The sequence below is a fragment of the Microplitis demolitor genome, chromosome 3 (assembly GCF_026212275.2).
Source record: "Microplitis demolitor isolate Queensland-Clemson2020A chromosome 3, iyMicDemo2.1a, whole genome shotgun sequence".
NCBI classification, from domain to species: Eukaryota; Metazoa; Arthropoda; class Insecta; order Hymenoptera; family Braconidae; genus Microplitis; species Microplitis demolitor.
This window is the reverse complement of record NC_068547.1, coordinates 10927469-10952485: the sequence shown is the minus strand read 5'-3', so window position 1 is coordinate 10952485 and position 25017 is coordinate 10927469. Positions and strand designations below refer to the sequence as shown.

At 31.6% G+C, this 25017-nt stretch overlaps 1 protein-coding gene across 6 annotated transcripts; it reads left to right on the top strand.

Annotated features, from left to right (window-relative positions):
• The first annotated feature begins 111 nt into the window (after positions 1-111).
• On the top strand, positions 112-11743 carry LOC103568705 (PDZ and LIM domain protein 3). 6 transcript variants are annotated; one of them, XM_014441178.2, is made up of 10 exons: positions 211-625; positions 770-999; positions 1421-1574; positions 7134-7289; positions 7574-7624; positions 8308-8396; positions 9602-9746; positions 10337-10375; positions 10731-10805; positions 10995-11083. In XM_014441178.2, the coding sequence occupies exons 1-9, from the start codon at positions 515-517 to the stop codon at positions 10788-10790; spliced, it is 1035 nt and encodes a 344-aa protein (XP_014296664.1). In that variant the 5' UTR covers positions 211-514; the 3' UTR covers positions 10791-10805; positions 10995-11083. The 6 variants fall into 6 exon arrangements, with proteins under 6 accessions (XP_014296668.1, XP_014296664.1, XP_014296666.1 ...); XM_014441180.2 differs by lacking the exon at positions 10731-10805 and having other exon boundaries at positions 770-900; positions 10995-11743; XM_008545664.3 differs by lacking the exon at positions 10731-10805 and having other exon boundaries at positions 10995-11743.
• The last annotated feature ends 13274 nt before the right edge of the window (positions 11744-25017 follow it).

The window sequence follows — 25017 nt, the reverse complement described above, 5'->3', positions numbered from 1 at the left end:
AAATACTATAGGAAAGAGTAAGAGGGGTTCATTGAAGTGATTGTTCAAGAGCACATATTTGACTTTTTAGTATATCGACACTTGCAATGTGGGATGCCAATAAGAAATGAGGCCAGATTGGGTAGAATAGGAACCTAGTTATGCTGTCGCTTATTGGGCAACTTCAGGGACACTCGCAACTCTCTCAAGATATGCATAGGTCTTGTCAAAGTACTATTCGTTACCGCAGTTCTGTCCCACGATTGACAGTAGACCGAACGCTGTGAATCCCCTGGCTTTGTAAACATTTAAATCGCTCTAATAATCACTAAAAACAATTATTACAAAAAATAAAAATAACATACAAGTAGTATCATTTTATTTCTTCCCTTTGTGTTGTACATTAGTGTTTTTTTTCTGTTTTGTTTTAATTTCGAATCCCTGTGTGATTAATTTGTCATACTAAAGAAGTATATAAGCCAAAGAAAAATAAAATAAACAGCAAGCGAAGACAATTATTCATTGAGTGTAGAGCATGACGAAGAAACATACGTTGGTATTGAAATTACGAAGACATCCAAGTCGCCCTTGGGGTATTAGAATTGCTGGGGGTGCAGATTTAGGCACACCGATCATCGTCACCCATGTGAGTGTTTGTGATTATTATTTTTTTTTCTTCCTTATAATCTATTATTAATAAATTATTAAATTTAATTACACTGTTATCATTAATAATATAAATAAAAAAAAATTGTTTAATAATTAAAATATATTTATCTGATTGTTGCAGTCTGAGAATAATGATCTCCGGAAGGGTGACGTGATAAAGAAAATAGATGATTACGATGCTCGTGATGTCAGGCACGTGGACGCCCAGAATTTACTTCAAAACTCAGAGTCTGTAAGACTAGTCGTGGAAAGGTCTGAGCCGTTGTCAAATCTCGCATGCAATCGATACACTTCACAGTCATCGATTGTCGAGTCAATCCACTCTTCTAACGAGGCAGCGTTCGTTAATCTGTCAGAACAAATGATCATTTATTATTAAATTAATTTTTATTTCATTTACGCTATTAATAGCTACACTGCTAGTCACTTAATTATTTATATTCTAAATGCAAACTTGTTAAATAATACTGACAAAATAACGCTTGTATGCCTCATCGCGATGCTCAGGAGATGTCATAACCACGGCTAAAAAAATATTCATTTAAATGTTCTTTGTTATTATTTATACTTAATATTTTGCTTATTAATGAACAACTTATGTCTTAAAGACATATATGTAAAAAATAATTAATTTTACTTGATGAAAATTAATTAAAAATTTTTTAATTATTTGATAAAGAGCATTAATGAAATTATGGACTACAACTCTTTCAGCTTTTTAAAACTCAATTAATAATTATTTAATAAAATAGTAATATTTGATATTAAATAGGCCTCAAGAATCACAACCAAAAATTTTGCCGAAAAGTCCAGTTCCTCCGCTATTATCACCTCCTCGTGAATACAAAACTTATTCACCTGACCATTTTGACCCACCACGAGAACATATTGAAGAAGTTCGTGAAGAAAGATATTATTTATCTCAGGTAAGAGACTATTATATTTAAATTATTTTGTTTGTTTGTTTAACGAATATTAAAATATATATTTCATTTATCTTTTACAATCATTTTGATGATATAACAATTGTCTCTTGGCGATTGAACTTGTAATATTTGCTAAAACATAATGGGATGTATCCGTAAGACAAAAGAAATTCATCACCTAAATTTTTTAATTGATAATTTATATGATTATTTGTTTTCAAGATATTTAAATTTAATTTATCTTAAAAATTAAGTTAATAACGTAATTTATAATATTCTCGATTGATAAATCAACTATTGAGAAAAAAAATCTATATAAATGATGCAAGCATGAACAGCTCAGCTGCCTTGTCTCTAAGTTTAGAGCAGAACCAACGGCTATTTCGGCCGATACGACACGTTGTGTTTGTAAGACGCGTCGATTTGCGGAGCGAAAAGAATGGCCGGTGCAAAAGTTACTGCGTGTATCGAATTTTAAACGGCTGCCAAGCGTTTTCTTCTTTCAACAACAAAACATTTTAACTAATTTTTAAAATAGTACATTTCATTCCTAATACTATAAACTAATCATATATAAATAAATAATTTCTTAAAAATTAATGACAACCCTGAATCAATGAAACTCAAAAATTTTAAATAAAATTGGAGCTTTTTATTTAAAACATTGAAGCTTACAATGAAACTTGCTTTTTATATTTAAAATAATAAATAACAAAATAATAATATAAAATGCGGAGGTTTGACAACAAAAATAACATTGAATGATGGAGAATGTTTTGATCGAGATGCTTGAATCAATAGTTAAAAAGGGAAAGAAGAGAGTAAGAGCTTTTATATTGTTAATGAGTAAACGAGACGGCAACAAATCTATAGATACAAGTGTGAATATATTTTTGGTGGTCCGGCTCTCGATGCCGGAAAGTTCCTCAAGATGTAGTAGAGTTACTCTATAAATATAACTTTTGCATCTAAACCACCACCATTAATTTACTGATCTCGATACTCATCTAATATTCTGTCTTACTAAATCGCTTATCCAAGTACTTTCACTACATTCGCGTTTTAATTTTTCATCTTGACACTCATTTATACATTTTAATTCTATTTAGTTAATGCATTTAATACATTATCATTTATTATCATCAATTTATCATGTCAACTTTTATCAAGATTGTCAGCTCTGAAAACTTAAACACCCTAATGATTAATTGGCACGTTAATTATAACGATGACAAAAAATAGACATATATTTAACCCTTCATTATAATAATAAAAAAATTTTTAACTTCCACTAATGAACTTTTATAATCTTTTGGAAGCATTGTTTTTTTTTTTAATAAGCATTTAAATCGTCATACTCTAATTGTTTAATGACGTTGTAACCCTGAAAATAACGTAGGAGTTAGAAAATGTTGAAAGGTGGATGTATATCAAAAATTATACTCGCCATATGTTGTACAACGTTTTAGTTTTATTTGGGAGACTTCATTTCTTGAGGTACTTGGAAAACGCGAGAATTATTTTATATTAGTAACTCCCGCGCTTCGAACCAGTACGTTTATACCAGTAACGTCAAAATAAACGAATATAGTTTTTTTTATTTTTATATTTTTTATTTATTCAGTGACAATAATAATAATAGTAATAAATTTATCTGAATAATAATTTCGCAAATATATATATATATATATATAAGTGAGTAAAATGCCGGGTTATACTACGACATATCGTTATACGATTGAACGTCATCCGAAAGACGAAGAAGCGGCAATTTATTGGGTACGATTATTATTAAATAATGTTATTGTTTTAAAATGTATATAGGTGTTGATAAATATTATTTTAAAATATCAAATTACTGTAAATATATTATGGTCCATTTAAATTTGTATAGACGCTAATATTTAATGGTTTTACAGTAAATTTGCTAGATGTTTTAGTTGTTGCCAAACTGTCAATTACATATCTTTTTACATCATCATTTATCATATATTTACATTTATCATATCATTTATTAACTAGTTTTTATTTTTTAAATATTTAAAAAATGTAATATGAGATTTAATGAAATTATTGTAAGATTTAAAGAATATTTGAATAACTAAGGTAATTAAGGAAGTCAGGTTCGTTTTGTTACGATGAAAGTCAAGATCACAAATGATGCAACGGGAGAATGATTTAATTATAACTACACATTAAGCTTTTAATAATAACCTTGACATATTAACTGGAAAGTTATGAGAATATTATTACTGACTTTGAGTTTACCCTTCACTATTTTTGACACATTTGTCAGGGTGCGATGACGAACAGCAAACAAATGAGTTAAAAAAAAAAAAGAAGAAAATTAGAATAAGAAGAAAAGAGTAAAAAGTAAATGGACTATAAGCCAGACAAACGAGAAGATGAAAGGAAAAGTAATTGCAGTTTGCAGCAGATTTATAGGCGCAGATGTAATAAAAGACATATGGTCGATATCGGGTTGAGCTTTTATTGAATTTGGGTTAAAATATAAATATAATAAAATTATTATTTTTATTTATCCATTAAATCATTCAATTATTATTTTATATTATTGGAAGACTGTAATTTTATAGTTATTTGATGTATTGTAAATTATAAATGTTATTGGAACAGAAGTTTAAATGTATAAAGGAATATTAATTTATACTAATGATAAATAATTGATTGATTGTCATCGAAAGTTAAATATTGAGGGCAAGAAAAAAAAGTTAGATGGAGATCATGATGTGGCAAGAGAACACAAACGACAGATTATTTGTGCCAGCTAAGAGCCTTCAGCTATTTTCAGCATATCGTATTCGTTTCTCTTATTCTGTAACAAAACAAAAAACATTATTACCTTTCAAATTTATTTACCCCACTGTCATTAAAAAAAAATTATTTAATAATCATTATTTCTGAAAAAAAGGCGAAACCTATAAAAACCGATATTGATAACAATATTTTTTTTTTATTAATGACATAAACAACAGTATATTTTATTAATTCATTAAATAATATACATGCCTGCTTAAAAAATCCGATAGATTCTTATAGCAGTATATGTAAGGCCCCATCCTTAATTATAGCACTCATAGAATTCATTTACTCTCATAAAATATCTATGGGAATTTATGAAAATCAATTGGATTCTATGAGATTTTCTAAACAGCGATATCGCCTAACATTTTAAGAAACTGTTAACAGTTTAGTACAACTGTCACAAGTGATGATTGATATGGATCAGATAGAAAATGATTAAATGTATATATGCGTAACGTCATGTGAACAGTGTGGAAAATTCTAAGATTATTTAAAAACAACTGCTATACTATATATTATTGTTTCATAAATTAATAATATAATATAGTAAAGAAAAGAAAAGAGCTGAATTTAACACGTAGACCAGGGATTCTTTCGTCATATTCATGCGCGGTAACCAAGTGACGTGACATAACGATGTATATTGCTGCCAAGATTTAATAATCTACATTGCACCTAGCGATTTATGTAATTTCTTTTATTGTAACTGCAAAAAGTTAATTTCAATCATAATTGCATGTTTGCCAACGGGTATCATATTTCTGCTTTAACTTTATTTCAATAACGGATATCTATTATTATTATTTCAGTATAAACAAACTCTTTGCGTGCAAAAAAATTGTAGATTTATTTAACTATAATAATCTGAGAAAAAATATTTCAGATATAATGGGATCTAATTAAATAAACAGTTTTTTAAATTATAAATTTAAATTAATTTTAATATCAATAGGTCTCTTCAGATCTAAAATATTTTTGATATTTATTTTATATTTGATAATTTGCGTTCTTCAAGCTTTGAATTATACAGATTTAAGCAATTAAAAAGTAATATATTTTCATAGATCTAAATTATTTTTTCTCAACAAAAAAAAAATTATATAAAAAAATAATCGACAAAATTTATAAAAAAATACTTCGGAAAAAATAATTTCAAAATTTTTATAATTGAAGATAATTTAAAATTATAATTAAGATAAGGAAAATTGTCTTTTAAACTGATAGATATTTATCGGCAGATCTATTATTTAGTTGAGTTGTTTCAACGTGTACGAACTTTCTTCTGCATATCAGACGATCCGCAAATTATTTTATTTTTATAACTTGATACGTGGGTGTTTTAGCCGTCTCATCGCTAACTATTAGCCCATCAGTGATGTATACATGAAAAAATATTAATTGGTAATGTTGACATGCCTGTCAATTAATTTTTATTTTATAACTAATTATAGTATTTTTAATTATAAAAAAATAAATAAAAACTGTTTAAGACAGAATAAGATTTATAATTTAATTATGATTTTATCTTTTAATTAAATATAATGAACTGTGATTTTTAATTTTGAATAACTTTAAAATATAAAAAAAAAATCTTAAATTTATAATTACATATTTTACACAATTTATTTGTAAATGAGTAATGTCGCGTGTTCTGGCAATAATCCAAATAAATTAGAGAGTGTGAAGGAATTTTGAAATTTAAGCAAGTGACCTTAATCCCGAGATTCATGAGATAAAATATAATGCAAAAATTTTGACTTTAGAATGCAAGTAAACAAATATATTCATTACCAATAACATTTTTTAGCCTTTATAATTAATATTTGAAATTTTATTGTTTAATTATAACAACTACTTCCCTGATTAAACATAACGATTCACTCAATAATGAATGTATATCTACATAGTAGTAAAATTGAATCTTTTGAATTGTTTTGAATCGTTTCATTTAATCAGGGTTGATAAATTTAAGGGGGACCACTAGTGTGACCGCCTGAAAAAACGATGATTTTTAGGGATTTTTTTAAAGAAAACTACTTCGTCGAATGTTTTAATCTTTTAAGGATATATTTGTGGATATATAATGAATACAAGATAAAATTTTCGGACCAAAAAATTCAAAATTCAACGAGTTTTTCACAATCTCCCAACGATAAAAAAAAAGAATTCCCCTTACTGCAGCAGTGATAGCGACCTTCACAGTGCATGAACTCAACAAAAACCAAAAAGTTTATCAAACTATAAGGTATATTTCCCGTACCATGACCCTTGGGCTAAAAAAAAAATCTTAATTTAAGAAAATGGCGGAGTAGTAAAAAAACATTTCAAATTTCGCGTGAAAATTTGATGATTTTTGACCTGCCAAAATTACATTTTTGATTCGATCGAAAAACTGGAGATTCATGGTACGTAGAAACATATATAAATGAAACTGAAATTCACATCAAGTCGATCGGATGATTTGTCTTCGAGTTATAGATGCAGCAATTTTAAAAAATGTGTTTTTGAGATCCGATAAGCGGCTACTCTTCAGATGGCTGTAACTCAAAAAAACTATTCGAGATATGCACTTGAAATTTTAGTATGCTATTTTTGAAGGTATAGACTATCGAAATAGAAAAAAAAAGATTAACTGATTTTTCAAAATTTCACACTAGTGGTCTCCCTTAAATCAAAATATTTTTATAATAAAACTTAAATATAAAAAAATATTCTTTTTTTATTTTCTTTCAGCCATACCGTACGACTCCTTTAGTCTTGCCAGGTGCCAAGATAAAGAAGGATGCTCCATTAGGTGAATGTTATCTTCGTCATCATCCAAATCCAATGATAAGAGCTGCTCCTCATCATTACGAGGTTGCTCATCCTGAGGTGGCGATGAAACAAAAAGTAGGTAGATACAGCCGACAGTTTCAATACTATGCTGAATTTACTGTCCAGCTCAAGTCTCGAAGTGATCCAAAATCAGCATAAAAATTATGGAATTATTTAGAAAAAAAAAAAAAAAAGAAAAATAAGAGGGGATATCTCATTAAAAAATTATTTTTGCTAAATATTATCTATATTTTTTTTTTTATTTATTTTATCGCCGTGAATTTTATACATAATTTCAAAATTATGTTTTATTTAAATGTTTTTATCTATTTTTCATTATAATAATACGTTAAAAACAGGTGGCGGAATCAGTTTTGCAGCGTGTCTTAGGACCGAATGAAGTTCCAAAGGTTTGATTCAATTTATTTGAGTCGCTTTTATGCTTCAAACCAGATTTTATTTAATTTTTTTTTTATCATAATTTATAATGTTAACCGCAGCATTTGTGTTTTCAGATTATCAAAGAAAAAACAAAATTTTTCATTTATTTTTTCCAATCATTTGAAAATTTATTAATCACGCTTCGGCTTTATCGCATTTATCACTAGATTTCGTTTTAATTTCGAAATATTTTCATACTGCTTAGAAAAAAAAAATAAACTGAGATATACTTTTATATATTTTAGCTAATACAATATTATTGCGATAAATATATTTATATACTCGATGCACTAATAAAAAAAATATAAAAACAAGGATTGATTGTAAATTAAAGTCAATAATTGCCACTCATGTGTGTTCTCATAAAATTATTAAATAATAGATAAAAGTTACTAATAAAGTTGCAGTTAAAATTGAATAAAAAAAAGCTATAAATTTATTTTTATTAGTTTTGCCAGTGAGAAGTGAGTGAGAATCCCATAATATTTAAATTAACTAAAAATCGTTGGTGCTTTTTATTGTGAAAATCACCAAATATTGAAATGATTAAAAAAATTAATTTTAATTTGTTTTTATTTATTAATTATTAATTAATTTTTTTTTAAACCTTTACCTCAAATTACCCAGTATGAATGATTGTTTGTCTAAACAGGTTGTCCATAAGCAATTCAATTCACCGATTGGACTGTACTCTGAACAAAATATCGCAGACACTATTAAGTGTCAGACTACGGCCATTCCGTAAGTAAATAAATATTATTTTTTAAATAAAATATATATTATATTTTTTAAATTAAAAAAAAACAACTGAATATTAATTTATGAAATTTAAATAATTAATATTTAATACAGCTTTTAACAATGTAATAATAATTATAATAATTGAGGAAAGCTGCTGAATGTCTTGGAGCTTGCGATAAAAGTATTTACAATTATTAAAAATTTATCGAAAATAAGCTTATAATTAATTTAAATAATTTTAAATTTTGTTTTATAGCCGAATGCAATTGGTATGCTTGCATATTAATTATTAATATTAATATAACTAAATATTTTAAAATACTAGGTACACTTTATTAAATCCTATTTAAATATTAAAAAAAAAAGTCAAATATAAAATAAAATATTTAAAAAATTTGATCAAAGATGAATTGGAAAAAACTTTTTTGATCTAAGCCTTTGGTAATCGACAATATATCAACATATGTGTATTGTTTGCTTTTTCCAGCATTTTTATAGATTTTTCCTTCGTGAAACAAAAACGAGAAATTGAGGAACAGGCGAAATTAATGAAGGAAAAGGCCCGGGAGGCTGCTTCTAAGAATCCATGGCCACAATTTAATGGCCCGAAATAATTTATTTATTCAAATAAATATTATTCATTATTATTATTATTAATCATACACGGATTGTTTATAATTTATTATTGTATTTATTCAGATTATATTTATTTATTTATTCATTATTTTATTTCCATTTTAGTTTTTAAATTATGCAGTATTTCACGAGTATTATTTAAAATCGCTTCATTAAATATAATAGATTCAGCGAAATATATTCATGATTTTTAAAATTTAAATCAACAAAAAAAATAAAAATAAAATAAAACATAGTTTCACATATGATTGCATGCACTCATTTATTTAAATAAAATATTTATTTATTTTTGAACTAACACTATATCATATAATTACTTATTTTTTTAATCAAAATGTGTACTGCTTTATTGCTCGATTGATTTTTTATTTAATTAATAAAAATTATTTATTTATTAAAATATTAGTTATCCGTTTGCACGAGAATGTGCTCGTATGCTTTGTAGATTTTGTGTGCAACTTTAAAAATAATAAAGACGAGATATATATTTAGTAATATATATCAGATGTAATTAACATTTTAGTATCGTTTAATAACGCGAGTTAAGATTTCGTGTAAATTAAATATAGTGCAATGAAGCCGGTCAAGTATGATCCAAGCAAAAGCGAGGCATATAAAGCTCTTCAAGAAGAAGAAATGGGATATGATGTACAAGAAGTCAGTCAGCCGCCACGTGCTGGCGTTTTTGCACCTCAGAGAGCTCATCATCACAGAGTAAGATTTTTTTTTAACTCTAGCGGATCCAAATTACGGTAAATTATCGCATTCACCACAAAATACCATAATTGACTGCAAATCCACCGTATTTTACGGTAATCTGGGACAAATTTGCAGTAAATTACGGTATTGCGCGGTAAAATACGGTATTCAGAAGAATTACGGTAATATCGGTCATTTACGGCAGATTTCGGCAAAATATCGCACTTTTACTGCAAAATACCGCTGTATAGCCGCAATTTTAACGTAACTTGACGTGAGCCGTAGTATTTTACCACTAGCTATCGCAGTCGGCCATAAGTTACCGCACTTCAACCCTAAAATATTGATGTATTGCCGCAATTTCACCGTAAATTTGCCGTAAAATTCTGTATTTTACTGCAAATTGCAGCAATGCTGTAAAGTGCCGTATTTTTACTGCAAACGCCGTATTTTACGGTAATCTATGGTGATTCTTCTGAATATGGTAAATTACGGTATTTTACGATAATTACTATAATTTACCGTAATTCGGATACGCTAGGGAATATATAGTTCATATTACCATAAAGAAATATTTATTTTTTTGTATTCTATTTATTAAATAGCAAACACATGCTCCACCAAAAAGTCCTGCTTTGTCACATGTAAGTGATATTTATTTTTTATTCTATACATAATTAATGTTGTAAAAACTAATAAGAGTAATTAAGAAGTTTATATTTTTATACATTTTTAATTGCATTTTAATAATATTTAATATTAAAATAAATTGGCTAAAAAAAAGTAGTTTCTCAACATTAATTTATAGTTATAATTAAAACTGCATTATGTCACTTCATTCCACGAATTATTGTCGTAATTATTTGTTTTAAAACAAATAAAAAAACTTTATTTGTTAGCACATTTGAAGAAGTTTTATATTAGTAAATAATAAGATAACATGAAATGTTCCTCTGAGCATGATTGTTTAATTAATTATGATATATTTGTTTGATTAAGGGTGGAATGTATCGGCCCTTTCCTCTTCCTTTTGTAAAGGACCGCGTCAACGGCTACTAAATTTAAACATCAATTGTACGTTCATTATTATCATAAAAAATAATTGAGAGAAAAAAAATCATAACTAATATACAAAATTAATAACTTTAATCATTCATCCTTTGTTTTATGAGTGTTTTAATGAAGTAAAGTTGATTTTTGTGCATGAAATTAGTTCAAATGTTGATTAAAAATATTGTTTCGTTTTTTTTTTTTTATTTACAGGCAAGTGGTTACGACGATGATGGCGAAAAAATTCATCAAAGCAACAGTTTTAAGAGAATTATGTACAGTGTGCTTGGAACAACGGATTATTAAATTATTATTCAACCATTGATACAAAACCTGTCATCTTAAAATATATATTACACGTTATTTAACTTAATAATATTTCGTTTAACGCATAAAAATAATTACGTTAATTTTAACAAATAATAAGAATTTTAAAAAAGCATTAATTCGATTATATTATAGAATCAATACTAAATGCATTACATGTTTATCAAATAAAAAATATTTTTGATGAAAAATCTAGATATTTTTTTCTCTCAATAATTTTATTTAATTAAGTTTGGGTAATATTCAGGTAGAGAGAGTTGTCCACAGTCAGGTAAGATGATATTTTTGCAAAAATAAATTTTCATTTACCACACTTGTATGATGTTGGTTTATTTAACTGAATTTATTTAAACAAAAACTAATCTTTTATATATATTATTTTATATCTCTTATACTTATATTTTAACTATTTATATAAACTTGTAATAAAATTTGATCCTAAGTTTAAGAGTATGTTTAAAAGAAAAACACATAAAATAAATACTAAGAATGACGAATGCATGGGTGATATTGTTTATTCTTTAGGTATATGTAAGTCAACCTATATGCGGCCAAATAAATGGTGTTAGTCACTAAGATGTTGGTTGAAGTTAGTTAGTCTGAAAGCATACGTCTTATGAGTAACATATTCTTTCTGATTGCGATTAAATAAAGTTAAAATAATTATTGAGAAAACTGTGTGAAGAAATTATTTCCATAGCCTTATTTCCAATGTATGAAAAATTCGAATTTCTACCTTGTTCAGTAGTAGGGAATTAAGTAGCACTTTTCTATTATTAGGTGTACAAAAAAGTTCTACCCGTTTTTTGTCAAAAAAAAATATATTTAAAAATTTTAAATAAAATACAAATTTTAATCAAAATAACCACCATCAGCATCTACTACCCTTTGCCAACGCTCAGGCAACTGATGGATCCCACGGCGATAAAAGGCTTGATCTTTTATCGAAATGAAATCATCTATTGTTTTTTGCATTTCGTTTTCATTTTGTAAGTGTTTGTCAGCCAAGTAATTTTGCAATGAACGGAATAGGTGAAAATCACACGGTGCAAGGTCTGGTGAATACGCCGGGTGCGGTAAAACTTCCCACTGTAAATCATTTATAGTGTGGTGGACGATTGAACTTCTATGAGGCCTGGCGTTATCATGCTGCAGTATCACTGGTCGAGGTTTTTGTCCCGCAAATCGTCTTTTACTGTTGATTTCATCTGCTAATTTTTTTAATTGACAACTGTAGCGTTCTCCAGTAACGGTTTCTCCTGGTTTGAGTAACTCATAATATAGCACGCCCCACTCATCCCACCAAATACAAAGCAATATTTTTTTCCCAAAAACATTACGTTTTGGTGTTGATGTCGTTGGTTGTCCTGGGTCTACCCAATGTTTTCGACGTTTAGGATTCTCATAGTAAACCCACTTTTCGTCCCCTGTTACAAGTTTCCACAAAAAACTTTTTTTTTTATGTCGTGAAAGCAACGACAGGCAGGTGTCAACTCGTCTCTCTCGTTGTTCTGGAGTTAATTCATGAGGTACCCATTTTCCTTCTTTTTGAATCTCACCTAAAGCATGTAATCTTTCAGAAATAGCTTGTTGAGTAACGTTTAACTTTTTCGCAAGTTCTTGTTGTGTTTGTGCAGAATCTTGATTCAGTAATTCTTCCAATTTCTCGTCACTGATTGTTGAAGGTCTTCCAGAGCGTGGTTTATCATTTAAATTAAAATCTCCGTTTGTGAATTTCCGAAACCATCTTCGACAAGTACTGTCATCAATAACACTGTCACCATAAGTTGCACAGATTATTCTTTGAGCTTCAGCAGCACTTTTTCCTTGATGAAATTCATATAAAAGACAATGGCGGATATGCTCATTACTTACTTCCATTTTTAACTTAATAAAAAAATATATATATCGAAGATTAATATATTAAAAGTTTGATGAATTTACAGAGTACAAACAGCTGTGCATGTACATATACGTATTCATAGCTAACCTATAAATAGCTGTTAGATAACTCCATCTTTGAAAAACGGGTATTGTCATCCCACCGAGAGAATGCACCTCGGGTGTCGTCGGTTTTTACTCCCACCCTAGATGTTTTATATGCTAAATGTTCTCCTACTTTTCTGTGCGCATGCGCAGTTCATAAATGTTTGGTAGTGGGGGCAATTTCCGAGGTTTATTCTCTTACTGGGACTACAATAGAACTTTTTTGTACACCTAATAAATTGAGAAAAATAATTTGCAGTCGAAACTGTATACCATGAACAGAGTGGAAATCAAATATTATTTACTGAATTAAGTAAACATTTTGAAAACTAAACAGATATACATTTGGCTCAAAAAAATTTATTTCAGATTTTCAATTAAATTTATTTCAGATTTTACTGTTTGTATACCCATCAGACTTCTGTGTATGTTTGACTATAGTTCTAAAGTATTTTGGACTGAAGTCATTGGAGTATTTTAATGTTGGAATTGCTGGCAGTTCTCTATAGCTGTATGCGGTAGGTCCAGATCGGTTTTCTGATTATCTTATATATATTTACTATGTTGTTTAGTGGTAGTTAGGATTTCTTGCCAATGAGCCAGTAGATATCTCATTTCGAGTTCTAGTCCTTTTTTTATAGTTTTAATTTACTGAGCCCATATCAGCCTACTGTCTATAGGTACATTCCCAGGTATTTGAGCTCACTTACTGATGTTACAGGATTATTATACACATCATAACGTAATATGTACTGCTGTCTCGTTCTTGGAACGAACATCTTATGGAAATTTAAAATTTAGTTTCTCATAAAATCTTTTACTCTTTTTGTCAACAAGGAAAATATCCCAGGTGTCCACCTCCGATTTCGATAAGACTGAGATGTTGTTCTCCGCCAAAATCTAAGGGACTCGTATTTTTTTTTAGTTGCGGCAAAACATATCTAGGGGATGAAACCACCCCTCAAAGATTAGGCTCTAAAGAGGTGTTTTTCAAATTTTGGATACTTGCAGCTTGAATAATCGAATGGGATAAACGGCATCATTTTTGGGGTGAATAATGATGAAGAATGCCTTTTGTTTTATAATAAGGTAATAAATAGAACAAAAGTAATAAGGGTGGTTGAGATTCACAGAACTTTTATAACAAATCGGTCTATTGGTTGACCCTGCGGGCCAGCCCTAAAACTTCCCGCTATTTTCAAACTCCGTGAGCTCGAAAACATTGTTGTGAATACATTGTCGAGCTCTTTGAACTCAAAAATACTTTTGTGTGCCGTTCTTTTTGAAAAAAAACGTTTTTTACCATTCTTTCTCCAACGAAATCTCTCAAACGAATTGACCGATTGAGACAATTGAGGTAGCAATCGACGTATTTTATTGAGTTCTAAAGCTGATCAGATTTTAGAATTGATTTATCTAGTCGTTTTTGAGAAATTTCGAAAATACAAAAATGAATTTTTTTTTTAAATTCTTTCGACAACTGTTTCTCTTGGACGAATGAACCGATTTCGATAGTTGGGGTAGCATTCGACGCGGCTTATGAAGTTTTAGAGCTGATTAGATTTTGGAATCAATCCACCAAACACATTAAAAGTTATCCATAAAAAACATTTTTGAAAAAAATTTTATTTTTGGAATATCTTCGAACGCACTATACCGATCAAGCTCAATTCTTTACAGTTTTTAAATATTAACGAGCCGCGTCGAATGACACCTTGACGATCCAAATCGGTTAATCCGTTCGAAAGTTACAGATAATTACATACTTACGTGAACACATACATACACTCGGACATCATCTTGAAATTGTTCAGAATAGCTTCCTAGAACCTCAAAACGTCAAGATCTCTTTGAAATTTGATTTTCGAAAATTGGACTGAAACCAAAATAACTTCCTGATGGGAATCATTCCCATAATATATAGGAACTATTTCTATAAATTATAGTATCCATTTCCATAAATTATAGGAACCATTTCTATAACATTATGGGAATGGATCCCATAATTGTATGAGAACGATTCCCATAATATTATAGGAATGGTTCCCATAATGCAATTGAAATATATCTTATATCATTATGGGAATCATTCCTATACTATCATGAAAATATTAATTTAAAGAAAAGTGTATAAATCACTTCTACAATACACAGAAATATTATTAAGCATGAAAACAAAAATTCAAACGTTGAAAAAAAATTCGTAATTGGCAAAAAACATCAAAATTTTTGACCGAAATTTTTTGTCAGCGCAGAACATTCAAGAAAATTCAAATTTTGGAAATAAAAATTTGAATTTCGATAAAATCTCAAATTTTGAAAAAATTTCTACACTATTTTGCAAAAAAAAAAAATTATATTATAGGGATAGTTCCTATAACATTATGGGAATGTTTCCCATAATAGTATGGCTCCAATTCTTATATCATTATCGGAACTATTCTCATATACATAGGAACACTTCCCATAATTTTCTTTCCGTGTTGATACATATTTTGATGTTAAATATATTTATATATATACATATAAGATTACGTTTCCGGGAAAAAATAATTTTGCATAATTATATATGAAATTATTAAATGATATCTGATCAATTTTTGTCGCTGATAAAATGATAAATTTATTTCAGAAAATTTGGCAGTAATTAAAATATATACATATATAAATATAAAAGAATTCGATATAACAATCAAGCAACAAACAAAAAAAAGTATTAAAAGATGAGAACTTTATTTTCTCTTGAAAATGTTGAAGTGTAATATAATCAACTTTAAAATAAATAAGAGGAGTATAATAAATACGTAAAATATATTGTTTTTTATTTCATAAAAATCATCATCATTTTTGTATCATAAAAATCAAAACCCGCTATGAAATTTTTGGCTCATGTTTTTTTTACAGAGTACCTCTTACAAATCTTAAAATACCCTGAAATTTTCAAGAGGATGTTTTTTTTTTTCGAAGATATAAATTTTTGAATTTTGAAACATTAAATTTTTTTTTATTATTAAACTTTGGATGGTGTTAAGTTATATGATTATTTAATTTTGTTATTCTTAGTAATTCTGAGAAAAAAAATCGGTCTATCGGTTGACCCTGCGGGCCAGCCCCAAAACTTCGCTCGAAAATATTGTTGTATGCTATTGTTTCCGGAAAAAACCGTTTTTTAGCATTTCTTTCTCCCACAATATCTTACGAACGAATTAACCGATTGAGATGGTTGAGGCGGCAATCGACGCGTTTTATTGAATTCTTGTACTGATTAGATTTTGGAATTGATCGATTGAGCCATTTCTGAGAAATTTGAAAAAAACTGAAAAAAAAAAATTTTTTTTTTGTTTTTCTTTCATATCGTAGAGTCTATTCGATCGATCAATTTGAAATTTTCAGAAAAGTTGACGGCCAACAAACTCTTTTGATTGCCACCTCAATCATGTTAATCAGTCAGTTCATTAAAAAGATATTAAAAGTTTACACACACACACAAACACATACAGACACTCGGTCAACCTTCTGAAAATAGTCAGAATAGCTTCCTAGGACATCAAAACGCCGACTGATGAAAACTCGATTTTCGAAAATCGGGGTGAAACCAATAACTTCCTGAATTTTGGAAAATTAATAATTTTCTTAGCGGGAAGTTAAAAAAGCCTTTGATTGCGTGGAAAGAACTCGAAAATAATGCGGAAAAATTTTTCCAAAAAATTATTCGTATTTTTTTTTTCTAAAAGAACATGGACAAGCGAAACTATTTTGTTCGTTGAGTTCTTTTATTTAAACCATTTTTCAAAAAGTTATAAACAAAAAACCATGAAAAGAGCAGTTTTTTTTTTAAATTCCATATCTTTCGTACCAATGATCAAAAAAATCTCAAAATTTAGGAGGATGAGTTTTTTGATGAGTACTAAAAATATCAAAAAATGACGGAAATTAAAAATTAAAATGTTTAAAACCGTCCTATTTGGCGTGGAGTACCCCATACATAGATGGTAGAGTGTGCTACTTCTCTACTGATTTATTTTTGAAATCTACTACGAACAATAAAAAAATAATTCAAATTTTGTAATTATTTTTTCATTATCATATGGTGAATTTTATTTTTTAATATTAAGAATAACAAAATTAAATAATCATATAACTTAACACCATCCGAAGTTTAATAATAAAAAAAAATTTAATGTTTTAAAATTCAAAAATTTATATCTTCGAAAAAAAAAACACCCCTTTAAAAATTTCAGGGTATTTTAAGATTACACGGAGAGAAAATTATAGTAACAGTTACAATATATTATGGGAATGGTTCCCATACTGCATGGTAACTGGTTTTTTTGAAATGTTGATTATAGGAACGGCACCCATATATATTGTGGTAACCATTCCTATAATTATCGATATAATTCCCATACGGTATCGGAATAGTTCCTATGGAATTATGGTAATCGTTACTATGTACGTATGGTAATGGTTACTATAATATTATGGGAATGGTTACCATAATATTATGGGAATAGTTACCATAATATTATGGGAATGGTTACCATAATATTATGGGAATGGTTACCATAATATTATGGGAATGGTTACCATAATATTATGGGAATGGTTACCATAATATTATAGGAACAGTTACCATAATATTATGGGAATGGTTACCATAATATTATAGGAACAGTTACCATAATATTATGGGAATGGTTACCATAATATTATGGGTATGGTTACCATAATATTTAGAAATTATAATAATTTTTGTTTGTAATAAGCGTTTTTTTTGTATATTTAATCTTTTTGTGAAACTATATTACAATAAAATGGTAACCATTCCCGTAATATTACGGTAAAAATTCCCACAATATTATGGTAACCATTCCCATAATATTATAGTAACCATTCCCATAATATTATGGTAACTGTTCCTATAATATTATGGTAACCATTCCCATAATATTATGATAATAATTCCCATAATAATATGATAATAATTCCCATACATTATGGGAATGATTACCATAATATTATGGGAATGGTTACCATAATATTATAGGAACTGTTACAATGTGGTTATAGGATTGGTTCCTATTTGCTTATGGGAACTATTCCTATGAGTATGGTAATCATTACCATGATTCTTTCATATGCGATATGGGAACTGTTACCATAATGATAGGAATTGTTACCATATTTATGGAAACCTTCCCAAAAATTATGGGTCTATATCCTATAATCCCTAGTAATCATTACCATAACGGTATGGGATGATATTTCATAAACGTACTAGAAACAGTTCCTTTAATTTTTTCTCCGTGTAGTAAGAGGTACTCTGTAAAAAAAAATGAGCCAAAAATTTCATAGCGGGCTGTGATTTTCATGATTTTTTAAATTTCAAAATTTTCCCACTTCTCAATTATTCAAAAATTTTACCCAAAAAAAAGTTTTTTTTTAAAGTCTTAAGTATCGTCTTTAAAATGCAATTTGGCCCATGTCTGTAACTATAATAGTTTTCGAGATATTACAAAAATAAATTTGAAAAACCTAAAAATGGTGAAATTTCCAATTTTGCATAACTTTTCGAAAAAATTTTTTTCTTTGGCACAACTTTGTTTTATGATAAAAGCAAACTTGTGACTAAATTTCATCCAAATCGGAAAGGATCGATTCTAATTATTGGTCGATTTGACGTGGAATGACCCATAACTTAAATTTTCAATGAAAAAAATTTTTTCGTTTAATTGTAATAAAATATTTGCGATTAAAAAAATACCAGAAATTCAGAAATTTTTGTAAATATTTTGTAACTGAAAACTTTTGGAACGTGTTTTCAAATTTTATCATGAAAAAAAAATTTTGTGGCGTAAAAAACATTTTGCATTTTGAGATAAAGAAAAAAATTTCTTAGGACTGAAAAATCCTTTTTAACTTCCCGCTAAGAAAATTGATAGTTTTCAAAAATACGGGAAGTTATTGGTTTCGGTCCGATTTTCGAAAACCGAATTTCTATCAGATCTTGACGTTTTGAGGTTCTAGTAAGCTATTCTGACCAATTTCAAAATGATGTCCGGGTGTATGTGTGTATGTAAACAAATAAAACTTTATTGCAATGTACAGTTACAATTATAACTCTTTACATTTTTTTCATAAATTATGTGCATTTTAATTTTAAATTTTTTTAAAAAGGTGTTTCCCTTTCTGTACTATATTATTTACACTTTTTTTTCTTTTTTTTTTTTTTTTTTATTTATTTCACTCGTTTCCCGGCTGCCTACGAACACTCCTGCGTCTCTTTTACCATCGCTGCTCTTCACCATTAGTTTTTAGCCTTCAGTTATGCCACCAGCCTCGCTGTTGACTAACTGCTCAAATTTTTTAATGTACGAGAATATCTCATAAATTGGCTCGCCTCTAAGTGTCTGCGTCAACATATATTCGAAGTCCACCTCCACACTATCACCTCTCCATTCTTCAATGAACTTTTTCACCTCTTCTTTAACTTTCATCATAGTTTCTCTGCATTTAAATATGTGTTCAAGATTTTCCTCTTCATTTCCACATACTCTACACAACCAGTCTCGATAACCTTTTTTTCCTGCCCTTCCTATGTTGCCACACCTTAGTCTGCACCACGTCTCCTTTATCCAAGACTGTATTTTTCTGTCCCTCCAGTATGGTTCCTCCCCTAGACATGTTTTCAGAAATTTGTATCTGCTATTATAAGTCGAATTCATTATTTTTACATCCTCGCTTTTTTCTATAGCTGCCTTGCAGTATTCCAAGCCTTCATCCAATCTCTTTTCGATCTCTTCTATTGCTGCCTTCTTCCATATTTTTTCTATCACGTCCTCACACCTCATTTCTGTCAGACCTTTCAATAGCTCCTTACCCCATGGAGATGGTTCTTTATTCAAAATTCCTCTGCACTCTTCTCTTAAGCATAACTTCACCCATCTGTCCTCCTTCTTCTTCAAGATATCTCTCAGGTACCTGCACGCTCTTAGCCTGACAGTGAACCCCAGACTGTCCAATCCTGCTTCCTTTCTCCAAATGTACTCGGGCGTATATTTTGCCAGCCCCATCGCTGCTTTGCAATACCTATTGTACACTGCTGCTATTTCTCTGCTGCTTTTCCACCCCATACAGCGCCCCTGACTTCACCGTTGTGTTGTACAGGTATATTCTGTCCTTTAGCGTGTCCCTCCCGGCCCTTCTTATCAGTCCCCATGTCGCATTCAGCGCCTTCTGCGCTTTCCCAGCTAGAAACCTTTTGTGTTTGGTCCAGTTACTCACACTCGTCATCCAGCACCCTAGATCTTTAAATTCTTTAACTTCCTCAATCTCCGCTCCATCAAAAGTCCACTTTCTTGCTGCTCTTCTTCCGTTTCTGCTTCTTCTTCCTATCCTCATAATTTTTGTTTTCTTCATGTTTACTTTCATACCGTTTTTTCTCGCATACTCCAGCAACACTTTTATCATTTTCTTTATGGATGTCTCGTCCTCTGCCACCACTGCCACGTCATCTGCGTACTTCCCAACATACATTTTTATTTTTCCCATCGTTGCTCCACCCAGTTTTCTTCTCCTGTATTCATCATCCAAATCATCTATATAAATGTTGAACAACAGGGGGCTGAGTGGGCACCCCTGCCTCACTCCTTTTCCTGAACCAAACTGCCTTGTTGTCTTTCCTCTCACTCTTACTCTGTTGTATGTTCTTTTGTAGATAGCTTTTATCATTCTCAGCATTCTACCCTTGACCCCTGCCTTTCTTAACTTTTTGCATAACTTTTTTCTGAGAACGCTATCGAACGCCGTCTCAAAGTCCACAAAACACAGCACAGCTCTCTTCCTTCTTTTGATCCCGTTGTTAATTAATGCGTTCAGTACAAAAACCTGGTCCCTCGTTCCTCTGCCTCTTCTGAACCCTGCCTGGCTTTCCTGTATGACTCCGTTTTCCTCACTCCACTTTTCCAGCCTCGCCGTCATTATGTTTGCCATGATTTTATACCCAACATCCAGTAATGATATTCCTCTGTGATTTTCCGGTCTATCTGGGTCTCCTGCCTTAAATATTGGCGCTATGTACGCCTCTTTCCACCCCTCCGGTATCTTTCCTTCCCTCCAGCATTCATTTAGTGCCTCCAGCATCACCTTCTTCCCTTCCTCCGGTAGTGCTTTGTAAAACTCTACACCTATCCCATCTTGACCCGGAGCTTTCCTGTTTTTCATTCTTTTTATTGCCGCATTGTAACTCTGCCCCTGTAATGACCTTTTCCATAGTGTCTTCTTCCTCCCTCTGGATCGCTTCAACTCTGTCTTCCTCTCCCCTCTTGTTTACTGCTGGCCCCTGCTCCAGATTCAGGTCTTCGCTGTCACTTGTTAGACCCTCTTCCTCCTTCTCCCTACCCAGCGTCTTCTGAAAATGCCCTATCCATTGTTCTTCCCCTATTTATTTGCTTACTTGCACCCCTGCCTTACCTCTGAATGCATTCACTGCGTCCCACCATTCCGCCATGCTGCGGCTTTTGTTTATTTTTAGTCTTTTTTCCTCCACCCATTCTTCTGCTCTTTCCCTGCACCTACTCTTATATTCTTTTTGCTTGTCACGCTCTTCTCTTTTAAATGCTTCTTGAGTTTTTTGAAAACTTTTTTTCTCAGTTCTCTGCACTCACCATCGATCCACGGTTTCCCTTTTCTTCTTTCTTTGCCACTTCTGTACTCCATTTCACACACTCTTGCTGCAGTTTTCGTGGTCTCGACCAGTTCATCCCATCTTCTCTTTTTCCCTCCTCTCACCCTCTCATTCCACTCTTTCCTCCATACCTCCTGATATTCCTCCATTTTTTCTGCCTTCCACCTCAGCTTGTAGCTCTCACCTTCCACTTCACCTGCTTCCATCTTTTCAGGCTCTTTTTCCGGTTCATTCGCCCTTGCTTCGTCCCCCTCTTCTTCCTTTAGTGTTAGGACAATCGGAAGGTGGTCAGAGTCAGCCCTGGCAACCACTTCCAGCATGGATATCTCATACCCTTTTTTCTCTCCCATTCTCATGACCAGATCAATCACCGTACTGCTACCCTCTGCGCCTCCTCCCACAAAAGTTATTGCCCCTTTACGATCCCCCTCCACTCTTCCATTCAGTATGCTCAGCCCCAGCTCTTCACATACTCTTAGCAACCTTCTTCCTTCCCAGTTTATTACTTTATCCTGAGACTCCCGCTTTTGTAGCCCGACTTGTCCCACTTCCTCATCTTCAAATCCAGGTTCCTATCCAGTTCTTGCGTTCATATCTCCAACTATCACCGTATCTTCTCCTTTATATATGCCATCTTCCAGGATCTTTCTTAGTGGTCCCTCCAACTTTTTCATGCCTACGTTGTTATATACTGTTATCAATGTCAGGCTTCTGCCTTCTTTTTTTAGTTCTGCTTTCATCCCATACTCCCATTCTTTTACTTTCCACTCTTTAGCCCATTCTTTTTTTATGCCCACCACTTGCCCTGCCTCTCTTCGCCTTCTTATCTTTGGTGGCGCTTTTGAAATGCCATGTGTATTTGTCACTCAACCACCTTCTCGCCCTTTCTTCTTTGTCTTCTGTGACCCACGTTTCCTGCAGCACCACCACTTCCCTTCTTTCAAAACATTCTCTGACTTCCTCTACCTTCTTTAGACCTGTAACATTCTAAATTAAAATCTGCCACTCTTTTTCGTTTTTATTTCGAGCTTGTCTTCATCTTTCTTACTGTTTATTATTTTTTTTTGCCTGTCCTTTTGCTATTACCCTTGTTTTTCCTCATTTGCTCCGGTGCTCCGAACCCCCTGTTCCCCTCTTACCTCGTCTCTCTGTCTTTGTCTATTGAGAAGTTCCGTCATTTTCATTGGCCGCCCGAGTAGCTCGTCCCAGTACCACCAAACTCCATCCACCAGTACCTTCATGTAATTTCTACTGACCCACTTGCCCTCTTTCCTGAGTCTTTAAACCTCTTGCTCTAGCCACTGGAGTACCTTTGCCTGTTGTTCCGTGTGGTCATCATCCACCCAAATGCCTGTTCCCTTTAACAAAGACTTTTTTTTCATTATCTTTAGTTTTGACTCCACTTTGTCCAAGGTCAAGATATAGTTTTCTTTGCCTTCCTTAATCTCCCTCCTGCTTCTATGATGACTTTTTCCCCCAGCTTTTCCTCGAATAGTTTTTTAAACGTCTCAATAGTCACTTTCTCCTTCCCTAGGTCTCCCCACACCACTATCCTATTTCTCCTGTAGTTTCTTTCGTTCTTCTTTCTCTCCCACTCTTCCTTCGTTAGTGGCTCCGGTTCCATCGCTCGCTCCAACTTCTGGTGGGTACCATGCTGGTTCTGTATTTCCTTGGTATAAACTTTTTCTTGGTTCCGACATTTTTAGAACTAATAACCCTCGCGGTTTTGAATCACCCTGGAAACACGGTGGAATCACGGTGGATCCACGGCGGTTACACGGTGGGTTTTTATCATATCACCATGATTTCACGGTGGTTACACGGTGTACCCACCGTGATTCCACGTACACCGTGGATACACCGTGGAATTACGGTGAGTACACCGTGTAACCATCGTGGAAACACCGTGTATACAGGATGATAAAATGGCACCAACCCACCCTGTAACCACCCTGGATCCACCATGATTGCACCATGTTTCCACTCCCAGGCTGTTTCCAGACTGATTCAAAACCGTCAGGGTAATGATGAATTTAGTTTTGTACATAAATTAGGATAGAATTCATTATAACCGGTGTAGCCTGTTGGGCTGGCTCGTGTCCAGGCCTCGGTTACTTCATATTAATTTAATTAATTTAATCTCATGAGCTGGGGGGTTCGCCTCGGTCTCTAAAATTTCGGCTTATTAATTATTAAGGAAAAAGGAATGCCTGGTGGTTTATTTAGTGAAAGAATTGGTTTTGTATTATGAAAGAGAAAATATTATATTTATTTAACCAAATACCAATTTACAATATGAAAATTTCCCCAATAGATTTTATTAGAATAAAATTTAGTATATGCTTTGATATTTTAATTTACGCGGGAGGAGACCAAGTATAATTTTAATTTGGGGAAGACAAATTCCCACTTACGCTGTACCTTACTGCATGATCCATTCCTGTAGTTGTAGATGACCCTCAATAAGCGTAGGCAGCAAACGTGGCGGCAGCGTTGTAGGCCCAAATCTTCGGTGATAGGAAATCGCAGGAAATGAACAGCAATGGTGTGGTAACACTCACAAATTTTATCGGCACAATTTCAATTTAACTTTAACTTTACTAAATGGCCGTGTATAGAAATTTGACTCGAAATGTGGTCAATTAAAACGTTATTCAAATAAATGATTTATAAATAATTTCGGCGGCTATTAATAACGGACAAACATCTCAAGGATATAAAATAAATTAAATAAAATGATCACTGGACTAAATGACTATATGAGTCGAGACTTATCGTTAGGCCGGCTCAAGTAAATTGTATTGAGCTCTGGGTGTAGAGTAGGAACCTCGCTAAGCGTCATCAGTCCACTACCCTACTGGTCCACTCTGGGTGGTAGCCAGGGCCTAAGTCCTTGAGCAACTGCTTGCTAGCCCTTTTAAAGGAAAAGTCCTGAGGGTGGGAAACTACCCCACTATTGTCTGAGTAGAATGTGATCTAGAGGGCCTCTGACCTGGCCCCGGGTGACCAAGGAGTGTTAATTGATGTAAAATTATTCAAATAGATGGCCATAGGTCAATTAGACTTTGGCGCTCGATTTTCAAGTCGAACGCACTGTTACATATTAAATACTGAAGACACCTACGTCTCTCGATTCGGCCATCCGGGCTTTCTTAGCCTCCAAATCCGCTCAAGTCCACATCCTTTCGATGGATAACAGCAACGTAATTTTCTCAAAGACCAAGATTCCGCCAATGT

Excerpts from the sequence above, each read along its gene's own strand:
- LOC103568705 (XM_008545664.3), top strand. The coding sequence starts at position 515 with ATGACGAAGAAACATACGTTGGTATTGAAATTACGAAGACATCCAAGT. Across the intron at positions 626-769 it reads CACCGATCATCGTCACCCAT|TCTGAGAATAATGATCTCCG; the intron begins GTGAGTGTTTGT and ends TGATTGTTGCAG. Across the intron at positions 9,747-10,336 it reads AGAGAGCTCATCATCACAGA|CAAACACATGCTCCACCAAA; the intron begins GTAAGATTTTTT and ends TTTATTAAATAG.